This window comes from Salvia miltiorrhiza, chromosome 8 (genome assembly GCF_028751815.1).
Source record: "Salvia miltiorrhiza cultivar Shanhuang (shh) chromosome 8, IMPLAD_Smil_shh, whole genome shotgun sequence".
Lineage (NCBI taxonomy): Eukaryota > Viridiplantae > Streptophyta > Magnoliopsida > Lamiales > Lamiaceae > Salvia > Salvia miltiorrhiza.
Window position 1 is genome coordinate 28652753 of NC_080394.1, and position 24370 is coordinate 28677122.

General features: G+C 36.5%; 2 protein-coding genes and 1 long non-coding RNA gene across 5 annotated transcripts; all 3 read left to right on the forward strand.

Moving 5' to 3' along the window:
• The first annotated feature begins 8641 nt into the window (after positions 1–8641).
• Positions 8642–10458, forward strand: LOC130997483 (uncharacterized). 2 transcript variants are annotated; one of them, XM_057922811.1, is made up of 5 exons: positions 8642–9020; positions 9108–9195; positions 9311–9378; positions 9980–10039; positions 10117–10458. In XM_057922811.1, the coding sequence occupies exons 1-5, from the start codon at positions 8907–8909 to the stop codon at positions 10264–10266; spliced, it is 480 nt and encodes a 159-aa protein (XP_057778794.1). In that variant the 5' UTR covers positions 8642–8906; the 3' UTR covers positions 10267–10458. The 2 variants fall into 2 exon arrangements, with proteins under 2 accessions (XP_057778794.1, XP_057778795.1); XM_057922812.1 differs by having other exon boundaries at positions 8667–9020; positions 10120–10458.
• A 2705-nt stretch (positions 10459–13163) lies between these two features.
• Positions 13164–15618, forward strand: LOC130997484 (uncharacterized). Of its 2 annotated transcripts, XR_009093101.1 has the most exons (5): positions 13164–13695; positions 13880–13976; positions 14334–14467; positions 14578–15140; positions 15458–15618. It is a non-coding gene; the product is annotated as an uncharacterized LOC130997484 (long non-coding RNA). The 2 variants fall into 2 exon arrangements; XR_009093100.1 differs by having other exon boundaries at positions 14334–15140.
• Positions 15619–19388: 3770 nt separating this feature from the next.
• LOC130997485 (importin subunit alpha-2-like) lies at positions 19389–23341 on the forward strand. The gene is made up of 10 exons (XM_057922813.1): positions 19389–19737; positions 20188–20290; positions 20389–20480; positions 20582–20713; positions 20853–21038; positions 21374–21537; positions 21647–21725; positions 22238–22366; positions 22471–22598; positions 22691–23341. Exons 1-10 carry the CDS (start codon positions 19531–19533, stop codon positions 23061–23063), a joined length of 1593 nt encoding a protein of 530 aa, XP_057778796.1. The 5' UTR covers positions 19389–19530; the 3' UTR covers positions 23064–23341.
• The last annotated feature ends 1029 nt before the right edge of the window (positions 23342–24370 follow it).

Sequence of the window (24370 nt, forward strand, 5' to 3'; positions counted from 1 at the left end):
GTGTGGCTGTGATTTTCTTGATTTCATTCATTGATTATATGTATAATAGTTGTGCGGAATATTTAGGCAGTGTTTGATAGGTTGTGTACTGCAGGGCCGGCCCTGACATTCCGGGGGCCCTAGGCGAAAAGGAAAAAAGGGGCCCCTTAGAGCACTCCCAGCAGAAATCCCAAAATTATGCTCCTATATTCCTCCCTAAAGCTTCCCTATTTAATTTTAGGATCTCGATTTTATAAATGCATACACCAGATCTCCTATTTTCTACATAAAAACAATAGTTATGTGTGGGCCCTATTAATTATAAGCTTAAAATAAATTTAGGGTGGGTGTAAATTTAAGATAGAATTTAGGTAGGTGTAAAATTTTTTGTGGGCCCCATCCAATTTAGGGGATCTGCTGGATGCATTTTTTATCTCATTTTCAATTGTTTTAGCCTAAATTTAGAGTTAGTGGTGCATTTAGGTGATCTGCTGGGAGTGCTCTTAAAAGATGAAGGTTCGAGAAGTTGTAGCATCGTGTAGCATTAACTATAAAGTGCAATAAATTAGAAAACAATGATCAAATAATTATAGAAACAAATTTAGATCTCCTAGCATTTTGAGCAGATAATGAGATAATCAAATTGAAATTCACAAGCAAATAGAGAGAATTAAGAATAAGATAGAGTTAGAATGAGAGAGAGAATGAGAGTCTTGAGAGAGAGCAGAGCACTCAGTCTTCTATCAATTCAAAGAGAGAGAGACATTGGGGAAAAAAAGAAATGAGAGAGAGACGTTAGTTTGTTGGGGAATTGGAAGAGAAAAAAGAATTAAGAGAGAGAGAGAGAGAGAGATCAGGGACATTAACTTGCTGGGAATTGGGAAAGAAAAAAGAATTAGGAATTGGAAGAGAAAAAGGAATTAAGAGAGAGAGAGAGATCAGAGACATTAATTTGCTGGGAATTGGGAAAAGAAAAAAGAATTAAGAGAGAGAGACTAGTGACGTTTATTTTGGGCTTAGGAAAAGTAGGAAACATAATTTTTTTTTAATTGGGTCAATAATAATATTGGGCTTTACATTTTTTGGGACCCCTAAAATTTGGGGGCCCTAGGCCATTGCCCATTTGGCCTAATGAAAGGGCCGGCTCTGGTGTACTGGGTGGATAGCAAAGATTTTCATGCTTATATGGGTGTTTGGTGCGTTGGAAACGTATCCAACGAGGTCCTGAGAAAAGGCTTGGTCCGGAGTAAATTCACTGTAGAATGTGGTGTACTCAGCCGAGCCCCCCAAAGACCTTTTCCAGATTTTAATATTTCGCCATTCATGCCATAATTGCCCCCCACTTTTTGAAATCCAACCACATCTTTTCAAATTCGCAGCCCACATTTCTACTATTGCAAATTCGCAGCCCCCATTTCTGCTATTACCGCCGGTCCCTCAACGTTTGTTGAGGGAAATAGACAGACGAAATTGAATCAAATCAAGGTACGATTATATTCATCTCGGCGCAAATCTTCGCAATTTTGAAATTTGGGAGTTTTTTTTTTTTAGAGTTTTTTGGGTTCGGATCATCGCAAATTCATCCCGATATAAGGAACTGAATCAAATCTAGGGTTCGGATCTAAGTTCAATTGCAATAGCATAACCCACAAAACACCACACCATGCACTGAGCTGGCGACCAAAAAAAAAAAAAATAACAAAGAAAAAAAATAAAGGGTACAAAAAATCTAAACAGAGCACTGGTGAATCGAGTGCACTGCTACATCACCGATCTTGAGTAGCCGAACTTATGCTGCCGGCAGTGCAAACCGTCTCCAGGCAAAGAAACTGATCGGCGGAACCCTTCTCCAGGCGAAAAAATGTGAAAACCTTTCGATGATAATGACGCGAATTTGGCGGGTGCTCTGATGTAGAACCTCTCCACATTCCTTATATTTGGCAGCATGGAGAAATAAGGGTGACGTTTGGAATTTTGCAATAAGTGGAGGTAGTTTTGTAACTTCACCATATAATCTAGCTAGCAATATCATGCACCAAACATAAAACACATTTGTTGCCAATCCTATCAAACGCATCTCTTTTGTTAGCTAACTCATTGAATCTAGCAAATGGAACTGAATTTAGTGTATACGGAGAAATCCATTACTCCATATCAAATGTGGCCTTAGGTGTTATGTGCGTATGATTATGCATGCAATTGGTGTTGGGTGTTCCCATTTCCCACCTAACGAGGACAACGAGGTGGGAACAGGATCTTAAATGCGCACTATGATGTAGTCTTTCATCGACGTTTTTTGTTAAATACCTAAATTAATTTGTAAGTTTGGTTTAAACCTAAGATTATATATTCGTTTTGTTAAAAATATCTTGATTAAACAAAAATATACTTTTTAATTATTATCTATCAATTTCGTATAAAAAATATTCTGCATCTATTTTTCAAAATTTGCAATATTAACATGCCTCATCAAATATCACTATAATTTTTCAATTAGTATTTTTTAAAACTAAAACAACAGAAAACAACATCGTTTTTGTCTACCAATTTAAAAAATCCACTCGTCTACTCCAACAATGGCATCTAATCCCCAACTAAAAGTGATGTTTATCATAAATTAATTAGGGGCACTTCGACTTTGGGGCACAAACAAGGCGGAAACAGGGCCCATTAAATTTTGGGTTAATACACCTAGTTGACATTCTGATAACCTGATACATGAAAAACAAAATTCTGCCTCTCAATTTTGGGTGCTTCTAACCTGCAGGTCATGCATTACATTAAGTCGTTGCGATCTTGAAACGTGGCAGCTCTATTTTTACCTTTTTAATTTTAATATAACTTTTTTTAATAGCAGTTAATTGTAATTGAAACCAATCATAGTTACGGGAATATTTTGAGCAGAATTTCCCTTTTTTATCTCTCGAAAGTCGAAACCTTCCTAAAAAAAACTCTCGAAACCAGCCATAGATTCGGCGAGGTGCTGGCGGAGCTCCGACACCTCCGACTCAAGGGAGTCAACACGCGTAGAAGCAATGTTAATCCTTTGTTCATCCGAGGTTATTAATCTCTCTTTCTCTCTCGCCCTCTTCCTCTCTCTCTCTTCCTCTCTACGAATTATCTTCCAAAATTTTGCAGCGCCGCTGCTCTGAAATCAGTCAGAAATTAGGGCTCACAACCTAAGGTTCTAGAGGATTGGGATTCAGAAAGAAACAATATAATAGGGATTTGATAGAGAGGACGAAACACGTGTTCTAGAGGATAGGGATTCAGAAATTAGGGCTCACGTCAAATTTTGTTGATTTGCTGACTTTTGTTCTCAAGGCTTTAGCTGGATAATTATCATAAATTCCATTGGTGTGTTGTTTTATGAAGAGACGTGCTTTGTTTTCTAAATTTATGCCTTTATTGTGACTATTTTGTTAAATACGATGTTGTCCCTTGATGCTTCTGAATGTGAAGTTCTTGGTTGGGGGTGAGGGGCTGGGTAGACAAGAGTTAGAAAAGATTTAAATATAAGGGAGATCTATACTAAATCCATAATTGTGGAGTTCTGGAAAACAACAAGTTTGGATACATCTAACCGTAATCTACTTAATTCTTCAACTATACATGTGCGGGCTTCCTTAGAATTCTTTGTTGACGAAGTCATTTCCTAAACATGACGCATACATTGGTTCACAAAAAGCATGTACTTCATCATCGAACCCACAGAATCAGCACCATTGGCCGAATGACCTTGTCCCTGCTTCGCTTCTTTCGTCCATCTCTTCAGAATGAATTCATCAGGTATCATGAAAATATTTTTCACATAGTACACTTTAATAATACGTCGGCAAAAAATTCCCTCGGATTTCCACATCCTACAAGTACAGTTGGAATGATGATTCGCCGGATTAAACAGAACCTTCCTCACACGTGACCCAACCTCTTTTGAAGTGGCAGTATACTCTAAGTATCCACCTACTTCTATGTGGATTTCTTGAAGAATTACATTAAATGAATGTGTCACCTCGTACTCAAATGATTTATATATTGTACGTGTGTATACACTTGCTGCATGTATCAGGAAATCGACGTCTCCTACAAATTGTCCAGGTTGCCATATACAGTTCATGTCTTCTTCGCATTCTCGAAGCCGCCATCTCTCTTGTATCTGTTCATACTGCTTAACGAACTCAAATAAGAGGTGGTGGAACGGGCCATCTCCTTCAACACCTTGTTGGTGGACCCACTTCTAGATGTTGCCAATAGCCCGACTGTGAAAATGCCTCGTGTTAAAATAGGTGCCCATCGTCGACGTAGCTTGTACATACCACAAAACCATCTATTTTTATCCAACGCATATGTTTCTATTATGTGTTGCCAAGTTTCTTCGAAGTCTTTCTCAATATCAACACGGTTCATACATTTATACCACAACCCTTTAAAATCCTTTTTGCCGTTTAACTTACCAAAATGAGAACTTGCATTCTGATTGATATGCCATAGATGTTTACCTCATTTTTGGGTGTTATTTGTGAGTTGTTGGGTGCACATTCGAGCATGCTCCACACATATTAGCGTCATTTCATACTTGCTCGATTACTTTTTGTGCACTTGTGTTATTTTGCAGGTTGTCTTCGCAGTCGTAAAGGTACTATCAATGGCATTGATCATCGCTTGACATTGATCGATGTATATCGCATTTGGCTCTTTGCCATGCATCGACTCTAGAAATGACTCAAACAACCAACAGAAGGTCTCAGTTGTCTCATCCGACAAGAAGGCAATTTCAAATATAATATTGCTCGAGTGATGATTTATGCCGATAAATGGAGCACAAATCAAATTACACCGATTCGTACGGTACATGGAGTCAACGGACAAAACATCATTGAACGCTTCATAGTCAACAACACTTCTAGAATCACGGAATAAGAAATTCATCACTAATCTAAGATTCCTAGAAAGAATTTAAGATTCTTAGTAATAATCTTATAATTATAACTTAAGTATGTTAATTTGATTAGTGAGATGACTCATCACTCATCACTAATCTAAGATTCCTAGTAAAAATTCAAGATTCTTAGTAAGAATCTTATAATTATAACTTAAGAATGCTAATTTAATTAGTGTGATCACTCATCACTCATCACTAATCTAAAATTCCTAGAAAGAATTCAAGATTCTTAATAAGAATCTTATAATTATAACTTAAAAATGTTAATTTGATTAGTGAGATCACTCATCACTCATCACTCATCACTAATCTAAGATTCCTAGAAATAATTCAAGATTCTTAGTAAGAATCTTATAATTATAACTTAAGTATGTTAATTTGATTAGTGAGATCACTCATCGCTAATCTAGGATTCCTAGAAAGAATTTAAGATTCTTAGTAAGAATCTTATAATTATAACTTAAGAATGTTAATTTAATTAGTGGGATCACTCATCACTCATCACTAATCTAAGATTCCTAGTAAGAATTCAAGATTCTTAGTAAGAATCTTATAATTATAACTTAAGAATGTTAATTTGATTAGTGAGATCACTCATCACTCATCACTAATCTAAGATTCCTAGCAAGAATTCAAGATTCTTAGTAAGAATCTTATAATTACAACTTAATAATGTTAATTTGATTAGTGAGATCACTCATCACTCATCAAGATTTCTAGTAAGAATTCAAGATTCTTAGTAAAAATCTTATAATTATAACTTAAGAATGTTAATTTGATTAGTGAGATCACTCATCACTCATCACTAATCTAAGATTCCTAGAAAGAATTCAAGATTCTTAGTAAGAATCTTATAATTATAACTTAAGTATGTTAATTTGATTAGTGAGATCACTCATCACTAATCTAAGATTACTAAAAAGAATTTAAGATTCTTAATAAGAATCTTATAATTATAACTTAAGAATATTAATTTGATTAGTGAGATCACTCATCACTAATCTAAGATTCCTAGAAAGAATTCAAGATTCTTAGTAAGAATCTTATAATTATAACTTAAGTATGTTAATTTGATTAGTGGGATCACTCATCACTAATCTAAGATTCCTAGTAAGAATTCAAGATTCTTAGTAAGAATCTTATAATTATAACTTAAGAATGTTAATTTGATTAGTGATATCACTCATCACTCATCACTAATCTAATATTCCTATAAAGAATTCAAGATTCTTAGTAAGAATCTTATAATTACAACTTAAGAATGTTAATTTGATTAGTGAGATCACTCATCACTAATCTAAGATTCCTAGTAAGAATTCAAGATTCTTAGTAAGAATCTTATAATTACAACTTAAGAATGTTAATTTGATTAGTGAGATCACTCATCACTCATCACTCATCACTCATCACTAATCTAAGATTCCTAGTAAGAATTCAAGATTCTTAGTAAGAATCTTATAATTATAAATTAGATTGATAAAAAAAATTAGAATCTTAAGTAGAATATCTACTTATTGTGTAGAAACTAAATTGATAATAATAATAATAAATAAATAAATATTTTTCCGACATAAAAATAAGGATGAAAACGAGCCCGATCCGTAATTAACAACATCACTTGGATATCATCTTGACATATTCTAAGGTTATGAATGTATATTGTATATTGCATATTGAAATAGAGTTTAAATGAATTAATAGGTACTAGATATATCAATAATACGAGTGTTCTGTACTGGTGACCACTCGAAAAGAACTTTAAGGTTAAGCGTGCTTAGCTCAGAGCACAAGTAAGATGAGTGACCGACTGGGAAGTTCGTCTAACTTATGCAATAATGTATAAATACGGAAATAAATCGTGGATATACAATAAAAAAATAAATAAAATAAATTAAAAAATATTACCGACGGCAAAAAGCCGCCGGTAATCCTCCGGCAGTCCGGCGAGCGTGCGGCCGCCGTCCGGTGGACTTTACCGGCGGCGTTGGCGCCACCACTAATCACCAGCGGCAACTGCCGCCGCAATTTACCGGCAGAATGGAGATCACCGACGTGAAAGTTACCAGCGGCCTCTCGCCGCCAGTATTGCCGCCGGTAAATGTGTTTCCGGCGGCTGCCCTATATTTAGTGGTAGGAAAAAGCCGCCTGTAATTTTGAATTTTTTTGTAGTGCAATAATATACTCCCTCCGTCCCATAATAAGTGGTCACATTTCCTTTTTCGTCTGTCCCACTATAAGTGGCTGCTTTCTAAAAATGGAAATAATTTAACTTAATTAAGATCATTAATTAAGTTACTAACTAAACCCTAAATTATGTTTAAAATAAACATATACTCCACACCCTATACACACACACAGAGAGAGCAGCAGCCCCTCTATCTTCTTCTCCGGCGGGATGCCACCCCCATCGCCGCCGCCGTCTCTCGCCTCTCCGGCCGCCGCCGCCTTTTGCCCATATCGCCGTCGCCGCCTCTCTCCCTCTTTCTCTCGTTACAGATCCCGTCGCCGCCTCTCTCCCTCCCTCTCACCGTCGCATCCTTGGGCGATTTGGGGGATTCGAAGCTCGCCGCCCAAATGCGTGAGGTCGTGCACCGATTTGGGGGCTAGGGCTCGCCTGCGCCGATTTGAGGTCGTCGTCCTCCCTCTCTCCCTGTGTGCCGATTTGAGGTCGTCGTCCTCCCTCTCTCCCTCTATTCTCTTTCAGATCTGGTTTGGGGGCAAGATCTGGTTTTGATTTCTGGTTTTTGAGTGGCGGTGGTGGTGGTGATTGTTGGCGGCGGTGGTGGTTGTTGGCGACGGTGGTGGTGGTTGTTGGCAGATTGGGAGGGATACGAGGTTTTGATTTCTGGTGGTGGTGGTTGGGGGCAAGATCTGGTTGTTGTTGGCGGTGGTGGTGGTGCTGCTGTTGGCCAGGAGAGAGAAGGGAGGTGAGGGCGACGCCGGGCAGGAATAGGTGGCGGCAGGGGTCGCCAGAGAAGGGGGCGCGGCCGCGGCTTGGCGCGGCGAGGAGAGGCGAGAGATAAGGGAGAGGGAGAGAGGTCGACGGGGAACGGGAGATGAGGGAGGAAGAGGTCCAAGGTGAAAGGAGAGAGGGGAGGCAGAGCCGCCGGCCTCCGGCGACGGCTCGGCCGTCCAGTGGCGGCGGCAGGAAGAACGAGGGAGGGAGAGAGTGAAAACAGGAAGAAATTACTATTTTAATTAACTCAATAATTTTGATGGGCCCCATTCAATTAAAACATAACACTTCATTTCTTAATCTCCGTGCCGAAAAGAATGTGGCCACTTATTATGGGACGGAGGGAGTATAATTCATCAATAAAAATCCGCTCTGATACCATTTTAGGCGAGGTGCGGGTATGCATGTTTTATAATTAGGGTATTTTAATAAAAAAGTTCAAAAGGTGGGGTTGTTGTGTAATTTATTTTGTGATGGGGTCAATTCTTAATATTCTAGATTTAATGGGGTATGTTTTTAAATAATCAAAAATTAAAACATGGGCAATTTGAACACATATCAAAGTATTTGATATAATTTGGATTTTCTAAAGTTCATGAGGAAAATGGATTCTGAACAAAGTTCGTGATATTATATGCAATTAACCCTTTAAAAAAAGTCAAAGATTGTGTTAATAATAATAATAATTGTTTTTCTTTAAAAATAATACTAAGTAAATTAAGAATAATTCAATGGCAGAGGCAGTAAATTTCACCAAATTGCGGACCCAATTCGTTTAGCTTGCAGAAAATATCTTCCATTCTGGAAGCTTCGGTCTTCCTCGTAGATATTTTACATCCCCCGTTGTACCACGCCTCGCTCGCATCCTTATCACCCCTTTATAATGAAATAGGCTTCGCTTCGTCGTTTTCCGCTATTTCGGTACATGCTCAATCGAAGCACAATTCTCTGCCATCACTAAATGCTCCCCCTTTAATCTTCCCTGGAAGATTAAATTAATCGGAAAGTCGAAGCTAATCAGGTCGCGGTATGGATCGGGAAGGAGGATCCGCAGTCGGGTCTTATTGCTACTACACCGTTCTCGGCATTCGCAAGGACGCCTCCTTCTCCGACATCCGCTCCGCCTACCGCAAGCTGGCGCTCGTAATTCCTTCTACCTATCTATTTTCTCAATTTCAAGTTTTAAAGTTTTACAATTTAATTATTAAGATTCTCTCTTTCTCTATCCAGAAATGGCATCCCGACAGGTGGGCGAAGAATCCGTCCGCCGCTGGAGAAGCAAAGCGCCGCTTCCAGAAAATACAAGAAGCCTACGCTGGTAAACTTCACTACAGTTGCACACGCGGTCACGCACTTAGTATTTCCAAATTCGTCGTTATTGATGAGAATTTTGTGTTTGTGTAAAATTAATGACATTGAATTCGGGGGCGCAGTATTGTCTGATAAGGGGAAGAGGTCAATGTACGATGCGGGATTCCTCGATCTGCTTGAGGAAGACGAGGTGCGTCAGCATTTTCCGCTAAAATATCTTAGATATTTTCCATCCTCTCTATTTGATACTGCCACTCCGTTTATTGCTATTTCCACACCCCCTTCCACTTTTCACTTTTTATTTTTTTAGAGGTTTGTTCCTTTTGCGCATTCTGACAAAATGAGTGGTTGATTTTAATTTGGTCATTGAATTTCGGAGAAATTTCTCTTTTTGTCTGGTTTTCATATTGCGATTTATGTTTGCTGACATGGTTAGCAGAAATAAACGAGGAAGTTTGGGGAATATGAATGATGTGTCATGTAATATGAGCATATAAGCATTCCTCATGGTATTTTCTTTATAATTAAAAGAAATCATTAGATACTTGCCTCTTTTTTGAATTGATTTGGATTTGGAGTTATGAGTTCCAAAGTATTGCTAAAAGAATCCCAGAGTTTGATAATATGTTTTATTTCCATACCATACGCTCATTTATAAATTATAATGAACTCATACTTGGTCTTAACTGGGATTATAGAATCATCTTTTCAGATATCACCATTATAATTAGATTGTGAGAGTTGATTGCAATTTAGGAATAATGTGGTGCTGTAAAAATTTGTTGGAACAGGGGATGGGTGATTTCCTCCATGATCTGATGAAGATGATGGAGCAGAATGTAGGGGATGAGGTATGCGAAATAAACGTCTCACTTGATTTCATTATTATGAGATTATTTTTGATGGGGAATTATATTATGGTGTGAAGAAGGAAGAGAGCTTAGAGGATTTGCAGAAAACATTCGTGGACTTGTTCGGTGATGATCTGGCGGATATGATAAAGGAGAGCGGCGATCCGACGGTGAGGATGATGGGTTGCAATACACGGGGTGTACCCAAGCGCAGCGCCCGTGTGTAACTCAGACTAGGTGGTTGTTGTAAACTTGTAATGCTACTACTATAAAGTTAGGTGAGGGGTTGGGGGGATTTAGGATTTGTTCGAGGGTAGATTGGTAAATTTATTTCTTGTTAGTTTGGTGACTGCCCAACTTTCAAGGTTTCAAGCTTTTTTGGTTGGTGCCGTTGCGTATTAAACTTACTTTTCTCCCCATTTCATGTCTAATAACGCATTCAGCACCCAACATCAGATGTATGAGATAAAGTGCTACATGCACCCAATCAAAAATATTTGTTTGATTAATATATTACTATGGATATACATGCACAAACACACTGCGTGTGTACCTTCTATAGAATGAGATGTTGGGGGATTCAAATTAAAAAATCATTTATTGTAAGATTGTGTTTACCAATGAGATGTTGGGGGATTCAAATTAAAAAATCATTTATTGTAAGATTGTGTTTACTTTGGTAGTAAAATTTTCATTTGTAAATGATGGATAAGAAAATGTGAGATAATATTATATTTTTTTTTTCCTTTTTTTTATCATGTGTTTACTTTGTTAAAAATAGATGAATAAACAAATTGAAATATTGAAAAATATTTTTACACCCTTCTAATAGGATAATATTATCCAACATTTGTGAGAAAATGAGTGAAAAGGGGATGATATACTTTTTCTAACTTTTTCTATTAAAGTAAACACATCCTAAATGAATTTTTGGTGCTTCAATATTGCTACTTAGATTAAAATAATAGGCAAAAAGCATATTGTTTGAGGTATATATATGTTACAAATTCTCATCAACGAGAAAAATTAATCGAAGTTGGGCAATGACACGTTGCAGGTGGACATGTTTGCATGGACGGTGGAGGTGATGGATGCAAAATTTTCCAAAATTGGCTAATTAGTTTTTGTTTATTCTAATACTCCCTACGTCCCGTTAATGAAGTCCCCTTTCTTTTGGGCACTGGTATTTAGGAGAGTTAAAGTCAATGTAAAAGTAGTAGGGACCACATAATTAGTGCTTTATTTAATGTTATTTTATTTACTAATTCAATTGACTAATACAAGTACAACAAGGAATATAGCAAAATTAAAAAACTGAAATTCAATTGACAATGCAGACACTTTGGAGACTTATCCCAGAAATTAGCCGCCCTATCGCTGCAGCCGCGAGCCAAGAACAGAATGGCCTTGGGTGAGTCAGGAATCTGCCATAATCTGTTACCACCTCCAAACATGGCTGCAAAACACAACATTGCACCATTTTTTCCACATCAAAAATCCTAATTAAGCACGAAACGAATCTAAACTTCGAGCTATCTCAACATCACAACCAACACAGATCATATCCTCGTTATTTTGAACTAATCACACAAAATTAAAATCGAAATCGGCCAAACCAGCTCAATAACACCTTACACTAAAATATGCTTTCCTTATCAATTCAGAAACCAAATTCAATTGCAAATATGCAACCACACCCCAACAACCAAAACCAAACAATTTTCCCTAAATACCTGCAAATCCCTAAATTATTTGAGCATATCTGCCCGCGGTGGAAGGCGGCGCAGGAGGAGGCGCGAAGCGGCAGTGGCGTTGGAGTCGGTGAAGACAGAAGCGCGAGGCGGCGCGAGTTGCGTTGGCGGCGGAGACGTGAGGCGGAGCAGGAGGTGTTGGAGGCGGTGGAAGGTGGAGGGGTGAGAGGAACGGTGGCGCGGAGGTGTTGGAGTCCGGCGCAGTGGTGGCTCTGTTGCGGCAGAGGCGGCGTTGGAGCCCGCGGAGGCGCGAGGCGGCGGAGGCGTTGGAGGCGGAGCAGGAGGAAGGTGGAGGCGTCGCATGAGGATGGTGGCGGAGGCGTGAGGATGGTGGAGGCGTCAGTGCAAGAGGATGGCGGCGGAGGTGCGAGGCGGTGGAAGGTGTTGGAAGCGGTGGAAGGTGGAGGAAGGCGTGAGGATGGTGGAGGCGTCAGAGAGAAGAGAGGAGAGAGAGAGTGGCAGATCGGGTGGGTGGGTAGGTTTTAGGGTTAATTTTTGTGTTTTATAGTATAGCTAATTAAATTACTAATTCATCCCTAATTTTAGCCAAAAAAGAAAAGGGAACTTGTAACATGGGACGACTCAAAAAGAAATAGGGGACTTGAATATTGGGAGGGAGGGAGTACCTCTTTTGGTTTCCAATCATCTCATTTTTATCCTAAAATCCTAGTGCTGATTCGTCACCGACTCAAAGCAGCTTCACCAGATTATAGAATATATATGCCCATCATTTTCATGTCTATTATTTTTGTTGGTGTATGAGTGGAAACAAAAGGTTGTCCATTCAATTAATAACATTTTAAAAAATGGTTTAAAATTGCTGCTGAGCACAATCAATGAGATATATACATATATAAGTCGAGAAATGCAGATAAAACTAGTGTCCTGATTATTTGTTAATTAATTTCAAGAAACACGACATGTGTGCAAAAATTATTTGTTAATTAATTTGAGTTCACGTCATTGTCCGAATTCAGTTGATCAACAGAATTGATGTGTTATTCTCTACTCACTTCCTTCAAGATTTTAAAGCAAACTTAAATTGTTTCAGATTCCTTCTTATCCACATGTAATGATATAATCAAAGTGCTATTGCTTCCCTACTATTCCATGGATAGATAATTATGGTATGCTATTATATATGAAATTCAACAAATTCTAAATGAAAATGTAAATTCTAATGATTTTTCACAATCTACTTGCTATAATTATTACATATCAAATATATAATACGGTTAAGGAATCCTGCGCTCTCCTTAATCCGGGGTCCTACGTGGCCTATCTAAGAATTCAAGATTTAAAATCCCTGCAATTCTAGAGCTTCTGGCATAATATTAGTCATCCTATGTGGCAAAATACATCCTACATCATATCTTATTTTAATTCTTAAAACACAAAATTAAGTATCTCTCCTCCCCAAATTCAATTCCCCTAAACCACCCCCGTCTCCACACTACTCTCCCCTCCCCCGTCTGAATCAGCGCCGCCCCTCCTTCCTCCGCCGTGAATCCCTCCCCTTCGTTTGTCTATTCTTTCTGTAGCTCCACACCAGCCTCTCCCCTCTCCCGCGGCGATTACTCCGACCCCAACTCGGCACCGTGGCCCCTCCTTCCTGTTTCCGCGTAGCAATTTCTCCCTCTCTTCCGCCGCGATTCGCGTCACCGCCGCTGCCGCAATCGCCAGAGATCTACTCCAATCTGCCACCGCGGCCCCTTCTTCCTGTCTCCGCGTAGCAATTTCTCCCTCTCTTCCGTCGCGATTCGCGTCACCGCCGCTGCCGCAATCGCCAGAGATCTGCTCCGATCTGCCTCCCACTCCACCAATTTCTTCATTCTGCCTCCCGCTGCGATTGGCTTCGCCGCGCCGGCCACCGCCGAGATCGACACAGTCCGCCGCCTCGCCATGGTAAGTATTCAATTATGAAATGTAATTATTGACTATGATCAGTGCTCAATTTTAGAATAATGAAATTTTGGAAAGATTTACCAATCGATCAATAATCTGCCAATTTTTAGGGTTTAGATTTAACAATGGAAAATTATTATGTTAGGAAAGATTAATAATCAAAGTTGTTTGAATCCGAGTGCAGTTGACTGGAATCCGAGTGCAGTCTCACCGCCTCTTTGTGATTTCCGACGACCACGGCAGCCATGTCCGCCGATCTGCCACCTCCCTTCCCCCATATGGTAAGTATTAAATGTTTGACTATTTTAAATATAGAATGATTATTATTTTAGAAAGAACAAATTTTGAAAAGATTTTTAACAATGGAAACATAAACCCTAGATTTTTATGTTAATTAATTTTCAGTAGCTGCAAATTATGTAAATATAGAATGGCAATAAACTTTAGAAAGAAATTTTTTTGGAAACAATTTTATCAAAGGAAACTTAAACCCTAGATTTTCATCTATAAATTCATTAGTTTGAATTATTAAAGATGCAGTGGACGCAAGGTAACCTTCTTCTTCTTCTTTTGTTGTCTTTCTTTTATTTTGCATTAACGCGGCAATACCCCCTTCTTCTTTTTCTTCTTTTTTCCAGATTTTTGGTTTAGAGGATTAAGGGATTGCTTACTTTAAATCGAGCTGTAGGGATCGATATATACTTATCTATCAGGTTCTTTGAGAACCTTTGCTCATGTACGAACATGAAGAAATTATCATTATATGACCAAGGTTTGTGATTTGATAAAGATCATCGATTCCTCATTCAAATAAATATGAATAATTGTGCAAGGATAACATAGATGATAATGTTAATCTTGATTGTTATGTATATAATTGAGGTGGCTTGATCTTGATGGGTTGGTGCTAGGCCAAGAATCTGCAAACAAATTATATTTCGTGCAGGAGGAAGAAGAAGATGACGACTGAGTAAATTTTGAATTCGATGATGAAGATGTTTGGTTACAGTCATAATATGTTATCTACTGTATATGAAATTCTCCTTCTCCACAGCATGAATATGGCCAATCTTTTAGTGTTATCCACTGATGCAGAGTTTCAATTTTTTTTTTGAATTGCTGTGGAAGCCATTTTCAAGCATTATAATTGATACTTTTTGGAGCCATTTATGATCTGCCTTTATTTTCTCCACTCCCTTTCTGATCTACCTATGTTACACAACACATGGCCTTTTATAAATGAAAGGCCCTTTATAAGTTTTGTATTTATTAATTCAGATTTTATAAAGTATATGCTTCGTTATATACTAATGTTGTGACTCACTTTGATTGCTTAACAATTTTACAGGACTGTGAGATCACATGGTGATTCAATTTCAGAAGCCAAAACAACAAATTTTAGAAGCCAAAACAGCAGATGAAAAAGTTCAGTCCCCATCCTCAAAGTAAGCAAATCATTATCTTAGATTTTAAGATGAGGATAAGATGCGCTGCATATACTGGGAATGTTAATAGTGGGTGATTTTTATTGGTTAATTACCAAACTGTAGAAGAGGTTATATGATTTGGATTTTGAGGTGATGTTATATTGTTTAATTTTTCAGAACAAATATGTGAGTTTTATTTCTATTTACATTCTTGAGAAATCTAAGAAATCTGTTTTCAAATTTTTCATATTATGTGTTTGACAAAATGCTGCGAATTTTTCTTTACATTCTTGAGATTGTCTCTTGCTGATTCTTTTCTTCTTTTTTTGTTGCAGGGATTAAAGTAGAATCTATAACTATATTACTCCATGTAATATGATTGCAAATAATAATCGTTAAACATAATTTTTTTATTCATGTTATTATTTATTTATACAATGATGTCTACAATTTCAGAACCCCATATAAAGACGTCAAGTTGTAACCTTCTGTTTTATACCCTTTTTCTCCATCGGTTCCCATATTTTTCTTCCCTCTATTTTGTATGCTTACTGTGAAAAATGGACTTTTGTGATGTTATCTATTTGGCAACTTATGTTCTGGGGTTAATGTAGTTTTGGATATTTGTACATGCAGTGAGTCAAGTAATTTATTTCGGATCCGAGGTTGTGAACCTCGATGCTTAATATCTCAGTGATCTCACCAATACGACAATGAACTAACGAGCATATATTGCAAATAATAATCGGTAAACATAAAGAGTATTATTATTAATAATATTATTATTATTATTATTATGCAATAACAAAAAAAATCGTGTAAACATAATAAATAATAAGAAGAAAAAGAAAAAAAATACACAATATTGTTATTATTATTATTATTTATCATCGTTTGTTGTAATTTTAAATTGACATATACACGATATTGTGTTACATTTTAATGTGTTTTATCAAGTATTACTCCCATCCAGAGACGGATCTAGAGGCCGGGCAGCCTCGGCGGTCGCCCCGTCAATTTTTTTTTATTACCTATATATATGTATATATTTTGATGAAATCTCGGCGGTCGCCCGGTCTGTTTTCTTTACTAACATTTATTAAAAACATCCGATGAAATCTCGCCCGGTCCTAATTAAATTTTTAGATCTGTCCCTGCTCCCATCCGTCCCACTCTAATAAACTCAATTTTCTTTTTGGGATGTCTCACTCCAATAGACTCATTTTCATTTTTGGGTAAAAAAGTTGTACTTAATTGGTGTGGATCACACCACTTTACTACCACTTTCCTACTAAAAAGTAAGTTTTCTTAATCTCCGTGCCCAAAAGAAGTGAGCCTATTGGAGTGGGACGGAGGGAGTAACTATTAAGACTGTTTCATTTGCTATTATTTGATTCACTTTATTATGAATTAGTAGTGTTTTGCTTATATTATTAGTGAATTATGAATTTATAATATATATAAAATATATTTTAAATAAAAAAACTAAAGCGTATTTTTGATGTATCGTATCATATTTTTTGAAAAAATGACGTATTTACGTCCCTGTATCGATCCTTTCCGTATTACGTATTCGTCATCATGCTTCATAGAATTATTCTATTATTCAACTAATATTTATCATTATTTTCAATCCTCGGCGGGTATCCAACAAGTAGTAAGTAGCGGGTATCCAACGGGTAAAGGGTGGCGGGTATCCGACAGGTAGTGGGTGGCGGGTATCCAACGGATTGCAGGTGGCTGATACTCGACGGATGACAGGTATCCACGGGTCGCGGGTATGGGTGACAAATAGTAGTGGGTGGCAAATAATTTTTTTGAATATACGCTTTGCTAAGTCATGTTAAGGATGAAAGTCCTATTTAATTTATTTTTTCATTTTAGTTTGATGTGTAACGTAAACCTATATCATATTAAGAGTTTTTTAGTGAATAATCTCTATAATTTATAAATATATTAAGAAATAATTTTTACGCTTTTCTTTTATATAAATTTTAACATCAAATGATACCCGTCGAAATTCGACGGGTTACACACTAGTTTTATGGATACGCTAACTAAAATGCGTCCAACATAAAAAATCGTATGAAATCGAACAAGTTGTAAATGAAAATGTAAATTCTAATGATTTTTTACAATCTACGTGTTATTATATTTTATGGATACGCTAATTAAAATACATCCAACATAAAAAAAAAATCGTATAGTGTGGTTAATAATATCTATATATTTTTATAATAAATTAAAAATACTTGCTTGACGTGATGAATTCTGAGACATGGTAAAAGGGAATAGATGATGGTCCTTGGAGACAAGGTTTTCGAACACTGCAAAATAGACTCAAAGAGGAGCCTCCAGAGAGGGACCTCTACGCCAAAATCAGGCGATAATTTAATTCATGATCCAAAAATGTATCAATAAGTTTTTTGTTGATCATATTCTAAGTGATAGAGGATAAGTTCATATATGTAACATACTTTGAGAGTGAGAAATTAAGAATTATTTATAGTGTCATGGCCTTGAAACTAATTAATTAATGATGAATTTTTAGCTTATGAGAGCATGAGTGTTTTGATTTTTTCAACTTATTTGTGATTCCCGTTGCATACGCATGCACAATTTGATGCTGGCATATGGTTGGGATCCTTTTTTTATTAAACCTAAAGATTTCTAGACCGCTTGATGGATCTTTTATTCTCAATAGTCTCTCGTGAGGTCCTTTATTGCTATGAGTCCAAGTTTCTTTGGGATAATGTTAGATGGTTTACTTCTCGGCATTCAGATCCGTTAAGGATTTCAAGCTCGCCTATTAGCCTATGTTTTAAGGGATTTTTGATTCATCATATACACTTTCTTGTGCTATCTCCGTGCTGCTTTAGTGAGATATAGTAATATTCTGTCAGGCCAGAGGTCGGTAGCGGGTGTCGTACTCAAGTCTTCTGACCAAAATATACTAGACCCCGGAATTTGTTTTGAAGAAAGATATTTAATGAAACAACAACATCGTAATTATAATTTGAGACGGACTTCTGATGATTTAGTCATGGAATGTCATTCGAGCCAACCACCGAATTTTGGGTTAGTCCTATTGAATTGTCAGGTTATTTGGGTGTGGACTAACTGGGTTGAAAAAATTTTCGAGTTAGAAATTTTCAACCCTAACCCTAAATATTCGGATTTTGGGCTACCCCATCGGGTTAGTCGGACTAAAAAATTTACTAAAAAAATTAATTAATAGTATTTTTTTATAATATTATATTTGTAAGAAACAAATACACACATAAATACGTGAGATTTCAACATTGACTTACATAATAACTTATATGCAACTCTTAGAGATATAAAAGATGCACACAATTTTGTTAAATGGTTATAATTTTTTAATTTTTACATCTAAACGTTTTATGATAAATATTTGATTAAAAACACAGTGAAATAAAAATGAGGTTTAGAATTAAAAACACGTTTTATATTTGATTCTAATATTAAACTAAAATATATTTCACAAAATTTTAGAATTTTTTTTATTATAATAACGAAGTTAAAAATCAATTAACGAGAAAAAAAAATCATATAATCAGCCGAACACATTGTTTTTGGGTTATCGGATGTCGGGTTATTCGATTACATGTTATTTGGGCTGTAATTTTAATTAATGGAAGAGACGAAAAAAAAGTATTATAAATCATATAATCTGGCGAACACATTATTTTTGGGTTATCGAATGTCGGGTTAGTCGATTACATGTTATTTGGGCTGTAATTTTGATTAATGGGAGAGACGAAAAAAAAGTATTATCAATGTGAATGAGAGAGTACGTACGAGTGTCGTACCTTTCAATCTTTTTTAATTAAAATTTGGCTAAATTGGAAGACAAGTCCACACTTTCAAATTTAGGTAAAACGCTTGAGAATATAAAGTCCTTATTCATGGAAATACCAAATAGGGGGGTAAAGCAGTTGAAACATTAAAAATTATCGTGTTTTGCATTTTTTTTTCCAACATAGGCAGATTCATATCCATATAATAATCAAAACATTAATTCTAAATGAAATGTTCCATAATTGCACCTTTTTTTTTTTTTCCTATCAAACACATTCATCATCGGGGATCAACTGATTTGGACTGGCCCTCGAATAAATTGGGCTGCGGCCCAACTGTATGTCATTAAAAAATGATCGGCTTTCCCTAATTCCCTCATATTCAAATTCAAATTCAAAACGGGAGGGGTATTCCCGTAAATAAGGGTTGATCGGTGCCCAAATTAATACAAACCGACTTCCCACTCACTAAACCCCTGTATGTGTATAAATCCCTCGCTTCTCCACTCCGCCACTCAAAATTCAATCCCCAAATTTCATTTCGTTTTCGGTTTTCATTTTCTCGGCGATATACGTTGAATCGAACAATGTCGCTGAGGCCCAACTCTCGCGCGGATGTCCGCCGCACCAGGTACAAGGTGGCCGTTGACGCCGACGAGGGCCGCCGCCGCAGGGAGGACAACATGGTCGAGATTCGCAAGAGCCGCCGCGAGGAGAACCTCCAGAAGAAGCGCCGCGAGGGCGTCCAGCAGTTCTCCGTCCCCGTCGAAGCCACGACCGGCATCGAGAAAAAGGTATACGCACTGTGTCCGTGCTCTGAAATGGTGTTTCTTTTTTCCTTTTTTCTTTTCTTTTTTTATTTCTTTAATTTTTTATTTTTATTTTTTAATTTTGAATTGTAGAGGAGGTTGGTTTTTGTAGATGTATGGTTAGATTGGAAGGTTTTGAGTTCTATTAGTCCTTCGATACTGGGGCTTTGTGGTGTTCAATTTATTGCACGGTTTTGTGATTTTTGGTGTTGATTTTCTCTTATTCTGATTTACATATCCTGTAATTGTAATGTTTCAATGTTTTCTCGTGTCTCTTGGATTGAATGTTTAGATGCCTCTACGATCTCGTTGATTTTCATCCCTGCTTGACTTCAAATTTCAATAGAACTAACAAAAAAAAGGATTGTTTTTGGTTCCAAATTTCAGAAGGTTTTCATTGTGACCGACCTAATTTATTGATTCTTAAAAATATAGGTGCAGTTAGAAAATCTACCAGTAATGGTTCAAAGTGTTTGGACTGAAGATGCTGGTCAGCAACTCGAGGCTACAACCCAATTTCGTAAATTGCTCTCGATAGGTGAATAATTTGTTTTGAAATATGCTGATTTTTGGAAAAATTGTTTTAGTTTTTCTCGGTGTTGAATTCCTCTTGTGCTCCACAATTGTATTTGGCAGAACGTAGTCCTCCTATTCAGGAGGTCATTCAAGCTGGTGTTGTTCCCCGCTTTGTTCAATTTTTGACAAGGGAGGACTTTCCACAACTTCAGGTATGGCAATATTGCTTATATTAACTGTTTTGGTTTGTGTCTCTTGAAGCCTTTTAGGTTTCTTCTTATCTTAACTTGTACTACATTGTTAACTGCTGCAGTTTGAAGCAGCGTGGGCTCTGACCAATATTGCTTCCGGGACATCTGAACATACTAAGGTTGTAATTGATCATGGGGCTGTCCCAATATTTGTCAAGCTTCTTGGTTCTCCAAGTGATGATGTTCGGGAACAGGTGTGTATGTTAAAGGACTAGTTTGGCCTTTCAATTGTTTACTAATGTCCTGTATTATATTGTTAGGAGTTTTTTGCTTATGTATGTTAATAAGCTATGGATTTTTATTTGTAATAACAATATTTATTTTGTGATTTAGGCAGTTTGGGCTTTGGGAAATGTGGCTGGTGATTCCTCCACATGTCGAGACCTTGTACTTAATTACGGAGCTTTGGGTCCTTTGCTAGCTCAGTTGAATGAACATGCTAAGCTGTCCATGCTCAGAAATGCTACCTGGACTCTATCAAATTTTTGTCGAGGCAAGCCACCACCGCAGTTTGAACAGGTTTGTCTCCTTTGAATTAATGATGAAAGGATCACAAACTTCCATCATATCATAAACAAAAGTGTCATTGTGTAATTGTTGAACTGTTGTAGGCTTATTTGTTGAAACTTTGAATGGATGTCACTGTAAGAATAATTTTTACTATTTTTGGGTGGAGGGGTATTGTATAATTATTTTGTTCCAGTAGATATAAAGCATGGTTCCCCTTGTTCATTTCCCAGATGGCTGATGCATCTTATTCAATGATATACATATGCCTTTACCTTTGAGGAATGCATGCCACTGTTTTGAGTCAGATGCAGAACAGTTTTTGATATTATGGTTGTGATATGCAGACAAGCCCCGCGCTCCCAGTTCTCAGACAACTTATAGACTCAACTGATGAGGAAGTTTTGACTGATGCATGCTGGGCCCTCTCTTATCTCTCAGATGGCAGTAATGACAAAATCCAAGCTGTGATTGACTCTGGAGTATGCCCCCGTTTGGTTGAGTTGTTGCTGTGAGTATCTAGACTTCGTATCAAATATACTCTTGAGCAAGTTCCTTTTATTTGGAAGCCTGTTCTTTTGTTCTTATCTGTCTGATTAATGAATAATTTGACATTTCAGCCATCCATCACCCTCTGTTTTGATCCCTGCTCTTCGCACAGTTGGAAATATTGTCACGGGTGATGATTTGCAAACTCAGGTATGCTTGAGGATGTTCTGTCAATTATATTACTGATGTGTTATCTTTTCTTTATACTTGTGGAATTGTAACATGTTGAGATTTCTTGGTTCGTTTATTTTATTTTGCTGGACATTGTGATGACTTTATGATCAAATGGCGTTTGATTTTTGCTCTTAACATGTATGATTTTCAAGTAATTCTTCATATTCTAGGCTAGGGGAATCGATATAGAGCAATATCCAATTAGTATGATTTATTGCTATCTTGAGAACTAGTCTCTGTACTAGGATGAACTGATGCTCCTGTTTCATGACATATATTGTGACTTTATTCCATAAATTCCCCTTAAATGCTTTCTTGCCCATCCTTTCATTTATCTTCACCCCAGGACATAGAGTGGCTAATATTTTAATTATTCACTTAGATGATATACATATGCGAAGAGCCTGCCATTGGGTCTGTAAAAGTAGTTTGTACTTCAATTGTTTTATAATATAATTTCATATCTGAAGATTGAGTGCCTTTTGCAGTTTATCATCCGCAATGGTGCACTGCCCTCTCTTCTTAACCTCTTGAATGGTAGTTATAAGAAAAGCATTAAAAAGGAAGCTTGCTGGACTATTTCCAACATCACAGCTGGAAACAAAGAGCAAATTCAGGTATAGTTTTGTTTTCTTTGGATTTGTATGTATGAAGCATATTAGCCAAGGTGGCTTGGGGTGCCGGAAAACATGTTTTTATAGCAACACTCGGCTTATTGCAGGCTGTCATTGAGGCTGGTATTATTGGTCCACTAGTCCAATTGCTACAAAATGCTGAATTTGATGTTAAAAAAGAGGCTGCGTGGGCCTTGTCAAATGCCACGTCTGGTGGTACTCATGAACAAATAAAGTGAGATATTATGATTTATGCGTTTTATGTTACCTTTTTGTTATATCATTTTATCATTGTTACTAGAATTGAATCCCTTCTTTCTTGAATAGGTACCTTGTAAGTCAAAATTGTATTAGGCCTTTATGCGATTTGCTTGTATGCCCTGACCCAAGGATCGTGACAGTATGTTTGGAAGGTCTTGAAAACATTCTGAAAGTAGGGGAATCTGAGAAGAATTTGGGTCGCACAGGAGAAGCCAACCTGTTTGCACAAATGATCGATGATGCTGAAGGCCTTGAAAAAATCGAGAACTTGCAGAGTCATGACAACAATGAGATATACGAGAAGGCTGTGAAGATGCTTGAGACGTATTGGTTGGAGGATGATGATGAGCCAGGCCCACCAGGAGATGCATCCCAGTCGGGTTTCCAATTTGGAGGGGCTGAGGTCTCCGTCCCTGCTGGTGGCTTCAGCTTCAACTGAAAGGTAATATTGGAACGGAGTAAATGGCAGATAGTCAGCTGCATCTTGGAACGTAACTTAATTTCTTTTAAGCGGCAATGGATAACTTTTTTCTACCGCAATTTTCTTTGGTTAGTTGATATTACTAGAAATTGCCTGATATCTATACGATGGCTGGGTAATTTTGGCTCTCCCAAAAGATATATCATACCTAGCATGTTTGGTAGGGTAGTTGTTTTCATGTTACATTGGATTCTTCATTTTTATTTTGTGTATGATCAAATGTGTCTTGCAAATTATTTGTTGGCTCATGCATACTTTGTTTTATCTTTCAATTTATTGTCGAATACCGTGATGTGTGTATGAGTAAGGTTATAAACGAATCAAATGTTTTTTCAAAGTGTCATTATAAATGGGACAAATTGAAAAATGAAAGTGTGCTAAGATAATTGGCATATCCAACATATACTTAATTCTTTCATTTAATTTAAATGCAAAATTTAAAAATAAAGATCTTAAAGGATATCTAAAGTGTGAACATCTTCGATGTTATAGGTTTTTTTAAAAAAAGGTATAAATCAAAATCCTAAATTGCCACATAATAAATATTTTAAAAATATATATGAATTATATAGACAAATTCGATGTAAATGAAGGTCAAATTAATGACAATTCAAATCAATTTAAATTTTATAAAATTCGTAACTATTACATACTATAAATAAAATAAACTAATCTTATGCAAACTTTCAAATCCGATCATTTTATGCAATATAGTAATATATTTACAACATTATTTCTATCTATTTTTGCAAAAAAAAGAGAAAAGAATATAATTTATTTTCATATACAAAATTGATCGATTTATTAAGTTTAATTTTATAACATTGAAAAATAATACTATTGTATTATTTTAGTTGGATTTCAATTTTAATAAAAAATTTATCCAAGCAATGGTGCTACCAGTGAGTCGTGAGTAGATACATGCCAAATAATTTTAATAAACACAACACCCATTATTTTTATATGCATTTAAAATAATTATTTTTATCAGTAGGTTAGTGAAAAAAAAAGGGATTGAACATGAGAAATGTATTGTTTAGTTTATAATAAAATGTAGATGACTTCAGTAAATTTAAATAAGCATGTGCTACCATAATAATGATTCTCCAATGAGCCATTCCGAAATTTAATTAAGAAGTAATAACAACAAACACGCTAATATAAATAAATATAAAAATTCGTACACAAACATAACTAAAAATTTAATAAAATCTAAAGCATATTTGAATATATATATATATATATATATATAATTATTCATCTAA